This window comes from Raphanus sativus, chromosome 8 (genome assembly GCF_000801105.2).
Source record: "Raphanus sativus cultivar WK10039 chromosome 8, ASM80110v3, whole genome shotgun sequence".
In the NCBI taxonomy this organism is placed as follows: domain Eukaryota; kingdom Viridiplantae; phylum Streptophyta; class Magnoliopsida; order Brassicales; family Brassicaceae; genus Raphanus; species Raphanus sativus.
In genome coordinates, this window is record NC_079518.1 from 19,707,626 (window position 1) to 19,713,570 (window position 5,945).

Sequence of the window (5,945 nt, forward strand, 5' to 3'; positions counted from 1 at the left end):
TGTTCATACAAAGTTTTAGTTTGTATTTTCGTGTGAAACGAGGGATACCTTGATATTTTGCATTTGTTATGTCGGGATTGGAAACAGGCTTTTTTTTTTGCTTTGGTTGTCTTTTGACAGCAAAGATTTATTGCGTTTGCTATTCTTTGACATCTCCTCATTTGAATATTTGGTCTGTGACTATATTGACAACTCCTTTCAAGGTTCATCTGATTCTCTACCATCTATTCTATTAAAACAGTAGTATGATCAGTTGATTAAATGTTATGTCCAACTATTATTTTCCTAATAAAATTAATTATTTTATAACTGCTTATATTAGAGCATGAGATTTTTTTAATATATTTTGGTGGGTCCACTGATGTTTAAGAACCTGTTTTAGATTTTTCATGTATAGGTGAACCCGAAGAAGGAGTTCATAAGAATAAAATAATAATATTTTTTTTATTTTTTCATAAATTTCAAATTATTTAGAATACATGAAAAAAATATTTAAAATATTATTAAAATTTTGAAAACTTTTTATTCAATACATTAAAAGTAGATTACATAAATTGAGAAATTGAAGAACATACAAAGCTTATTCATCTTCATCACCAAACTTTTGCCAAATATTTTCCATTAAATCAGCTTTCAAACGAACATGCTTCTCTGCATCTCGAACTTCTCTTCGCATGCCAACATATCACCGGCATGAATACTTTCTCTCGTTCTCACCCTAGAACTTCTGCTTAACTCTCCTAACTCGAACTCAGATGTATTAATTTGAGCGTAGCCGTGTCGTTCATTCTCCACTATCATATTGTGCAATATGACACAAATTTTCATTATCTTTCCTATCTTTTCCTTGTCCCATTGTAGATCTGGGGTTTTAACAATTGCAAACCTTGATTGCAAAACTCCAGAAGCCTGTTCGACATCTTTTCTGGCGGATTCTTGCCTTTCAGCAAATTTCTCGGCTTTAGGACCTTGAGGAAGTGGGATGGATTGGATAAATGTTGACCAGTTTGGATAAATTCCGTCAGTAAGATAGTAGGCCATACGATAAGTGTGGTTGTTGACCTTGAACTTAACTTTATATGCTCGACCATGTAAGATGTCATCAAAAACAGGTGACCGATCAAGAACATTGATATCGTTGAGGGTACCTGGTAAGCCGAAAAATGCGTGCCATATCCAAAGATCTTGTGATGCCACGGCTTCTAAGACAATTGTCGGCTTTCCTGATCCACGTGTAAACTGACATTTCCAAGCCGTTGGACAGTTTTTCCACTCCCAATGCATGCAGTCGATGCTGCCTATCATTCCCGGAAACCCACGTACCTTTCCAACATCGAGTAATTGTTGAAGATCCTCAGCCGTAGGTCTTCGTAGATACTCATCTCCAAATAATTGTATTATTGCATCAGTGAAACTTGCCAAACATAACGTGCTGTACTATCACCAAGTCGGAGATATTCGTCATATGTATCTCCCGACTGACCATATGCCAACATACGTATAGCAGCCGTACACTTTTGAAGTGGAGATAGCCCGTACCTTCTGGCAGCATCTATTCTTTGCTGAAAGTATGGAACTTCAGTACTTATGCGTTCGACAATGCGAAGGAACAATGGTTTGTTCATTCGAAAACGCCTCATAAACATTTCCAGTGGGAATATTGGATTATCACTGAAATAATCTTGCCATAATTGATTGTGTCCTCGTTCTCGATCTCTTTCGATATAAGATCGTCTCTTCTGGTTGTTGGTTTGACGATCAACAATTGTGTCGATGAAATTATCAACAACTTCGTCGACCATTTCGTCAAGAGCTTCATCTACTTCATCACTTGATGAGGAAGACATTGTTGATCTAATTAATTGATCTTCTTATTCCTACAAAAGCCAAGAGGGGGGTTCATAAATTTGTTTCTTAATTTTTTTTCTTTTCATAACTATATATTTCCCCTCTAAATGCTATATATTGCATCTTTAAAATCTTTTTAGTATTTTAAACTTTAAAAAAATTGTTTCTTAATTTTTTTTCTTATTTTCATAACAGTGCACGTTATTTTCTTAGTCATCTTTAAATGACTAACCATGCACGTTCTTTGTCTATAACAAAATCAGTTTCATTTTTCAGTTATGTTTCTTCATTCGATTCATTGATTTGGCTTTTAGACTTGATCAAAACACCCACATGGTGATCATTCTCTGTCGATTATACCTTCCATGGTGGTTCACTGTGATTATTTAGTATAATCGGACAATTAAAAAAAAGTAACTGACTTTTTGGATTTTAAAGGTTGAAATCAGAAGTTTTTGTTATAGATTACAAGTTGTAAGGCATAAACAACAAGAGAAATGAAGATATTGATCAGCTATAAAAATATGGTGGCCATTTGCAGAGAGTTCTAAAATATTTTTGAGGAAGATGGAAAAAATTACAAGAATGCCACTCAAACTATACCCAATACATGATTATATATTTATTAGAGATTAACCCGCATTTAAAAAAAAACATTTTTGCCTAATATAATTTATGGGGGGTGTACTGAACTGAGTATTTTAGAAGATTTAAGAGTGTTTTAATTTTGGTGAGTTTAAGGTGATTTTGAAGTTATTTAGGAGGTTTTAGTATAATTTTAAAAGTTAAAAATAGAAATCTATATGTGATTTGGTAGGTTTTTTCTAGAAATTTTAGGGTCTAACTGGTGACCGTCCCGGGAATAGTAGGAACAAAAAGGAAAATAATTAATGGGAATAAAATTATGGGAATGATGAGGAACGGTTATTCCATATCAAATTTAGTGAGGAATAAATTTGTTCTTTAATTCTCTACAATAAAAGGAATGAGAAGGAATGAAAAAGAAATGACTATTCCTAATGAATAGTAAAATTTGTTAAGAACATTAAGGAATGCATTATTCCTCTTCATTCCTTGGTCACCAGTTAGACCCTTAGAGTTGTTTAGGTGACTCTTGCCTAATTTTCCTAAACTGAAATTTCCAGCACATCTTCATTCTAAAACTTCCCTTGTGGGTTCCGGTCTGATTTTCAATAAACCTTTCTGTGTATTCTCCCAGAGCTTGATGATGACATATGTTCACGGGCATTAAGAACACACCAAATCTGAAATTGTTAACTAAGAGAAGGGTTTGTTCAGATGCTGGAGCTTTTTAATATATATATTACAAGATTAAAGAGAAGATCTTGATGCACTAATCTCTGTTCGTTCCGTTAAAGATCTTCTTCATATGATTGAAGAGTATCCAGAAGCTGAAGAAAATGCTGGTTCTAAAAGGATAAGAGTGTTTCTAGTGTCTTTATCTGAGACAAGAACACGAACATAAACCAAAAAAATGCATCATACGATATTGAACATTATCAATATGTTTCAGCTCTTAATGGCTTTGTAGATGTGAGTCATAAAAAGAGTTCAAGTAGAAAAGTCAAGCAACAAGACAATTTGGAACCGCTTCATATCATAGCCCCACCTTAAGTCATCCATACTCTTGTACTTCTGTTCATTATATTTATGGGATTCAGATAACTATAGAAAAAGCGGTAATCTGAATGCAGTGAAGAGTTTTTTTTTTCTTTTCTTTTTGCTAAAAAATGCAGTGAAGAGTTTGTGTTGCAAGACTTTTGTTTTGATTGGCCGTTCGGCTATTTGTAAATATGCAGATTCTAGTTCTTAAGTTTGTATATTCATCAAAGCCCTGACTTTTAAAACAGTGATGAGGGATGAATCGAGCAGATATGTATGTATTATTGACCTCGATCATGCAAAACAATGATCAGCTTATATTTATATACTTTTGAAGACTTGGAGTTGGGCTGAGACGTGACTCTGCAGAAGTTTCATGGTGGCATGCGAGCTTTGGCTTTTATGGTTTTAAAGTAGAATGGATTTGTGGAGAATATTTAGATCAAAGATGTTACCGTAAAGGCAGAATCAGGAGAATAGACTCCTTCAAGCAGCGTCACACCGACAGCTTCGTGCTCACAGAGACATATCGTCGACCAAGTGATGCTACGAGTTCGACACTGACAGCTTTTATTTACAACTTAAAGACGGGTTTCCCTACGGAGAGACGGAAGTCGTCGAGATCAGGTCTTTAAACGCTGATTTTATTTCCCTTCGAGTAAGAAGACATGTCTCTCGGTTCTTGTTTCAAGGTACGGCACTATTTTTTGTAAGTCTCTTCAAATACCAGCTCTAAAGATGTTATTCTATAAGAACTCTTTTTAACTAAAAATTAATGTAAACTCTTCTAAAATCCTTATTACAGAGGTTTCATCCTAAATGTTGTTTGCAGTTAAATAACAGTGGATTTGATTTAGTTTTTGCAAATTGTTAATTGAATAACAGGGGGTTTCAAGTGATTTTCAAATACTTTTTCCAAATTCCATATTGAATAACACTTGATTTGGAAAGAGTTTTTAAATTATCAATTTAATAACAGGGGATTTTAACAAAATCCCAAAGTTTCTTAAAACTCTTGTTTTAATACACCCTTTGTGCGTCTATATAATCATATTTTTATAATCATATTTATGTTTTGAGAAACTTAGTGTTTATATTTGGGTTGTTGAGAAATTTAAATTTTATATTTGTACTTTTAATTTTTTTTTTGATTTTTTTTGTATTTGTGTTTTATAAATCATATTTATGTTTAATATTAATTTAATATAATATTATTTTGATAAGTATATTAAATATATTAAGTTGCATAATTATACACTTGTGCAATATTCATTTTAGAAATTATTTTAAAATTTTATTCCTAATATTTGCATCATATTATATTTTCTTAATACTTACCTAACATGATTAGTCAAAAAATATTTGTACCAAAAAACCAAATTTAGAATCGACCCGAAAGTCAAAATCTCATATTCTATTACACATAGTCTATATATTCAAACAGTTCTTAAAATGTTATATCAGAAAACCAATATCAAATATAACCCACAATTTTTTTGAAAATTTGAATTTTAATATATTCCTTTAAACGTATATATATATATATATATATATATATATATATATTGACTAATAGTTTAACGGGTACATTCATAAATAAAAGTAAAATCACGTTTAAAAATATTTTATTAATTATTTTAATCACATACTAGATCTTGACCCATGCGACCGCACGGGTATTAATTTTATTTTTTTAGTTTTTTGTGTTAAATGATGTTTTTGTCAAAATTAATCGTATTACAATGAGTGTTTTTCGTGCATGTTAACTATATATTGTATCACAAATATTTGGTATCATATAAACAAACCCAACATGAATATAAAACAAAATTTTATGTATACGATATATTGAAAATATTTTTTGAATTAACGATATATAAAATCTTGAGAAGTAAGAGTTAGTATGGTATACAAAAATTGATATATTAGTTATAGCATTTCTAAGAAAAAGATTATATTCAAATTTTATAAAATTTGTAATATATAAAATATTTGGATTAAAATTCGTAAAATAATAAAGTGAAAGTATCAATTAAATTTAAATGAATACAAATTACTTACCGGTTTAATTTTGACACAAGAAAACCAAAATTTTTTGTTGCTTGATCGCGCATCCGCGTAAGTGTTTGTTTTTTCATAACCAAAGTAAGAGTTGGTATGGTATACAAAAACTGATATATTAGTTATAGCATTTTTAAGAAAAAGTTTATTGTTCAAATTTTATAAAATTTGTAATATATAAATATTTGGATTAAAACTCGTAAAATAATAAAATGAAAGTATCAATTAAATTTAAAATGAATACATTACTTACTGGTTTAATTTTGACAGAAGAAAACCGAAATTTTTGTTGTTTAATCGCGTGTCCGCGTAAGTGTTTGTTTTTTATAAGTGATAATATATATATATAATATATATATATATATATATATTAAAATTAGTTGTTTAAATTATTGTTTATAAGGACATTTTTA

At 30.6% G+C, this 5,945-nt stretch overlaps 1 protein-coding gene across 1 annotated transcript; it reads right to left on the bottom strand.

The window, feature by feature from the left end:
• Window positions 1-633: 633 nt before the first annotated feature.
• On the bottom strand, window positions 634-1,847 carry LOC108807889 (uncharacterized). The gene is made up of 2 exons (XM_018580116.1): window positions 1,499-1,847; window positions 634-1,382 (listed from the first exon to the last, which is right to left on the bottom strand). Exons 1-2 carry the CDS (start codon window positions 1,845-1,847, stop codon window positions 634-636), a joined length of 1,098 nt encoding a protein of 365 aa, XP_018435618.1.
• Between the last annotated feature and the right edge of the window lie 4,098 nt (window positions 1,848-5,945).

Excerpts from the sequence above, each read along its gene's own strand:
- LOC108807889 (XM_018580116.1), bottom strand. The coding sequence starts at position 1,847 with ATGTCTTCCTCATCAAGTGATGAAGTAGATGAAGCTCTTGACGAAATG. Across the intron at positions 1,383-1,498 it reads AAAGTGTACGGCTGCTATAC|ATGAGTATCTACGAAGACCT; the intron begins GTATGTTGGCAT and ends AATTATTTGGAG.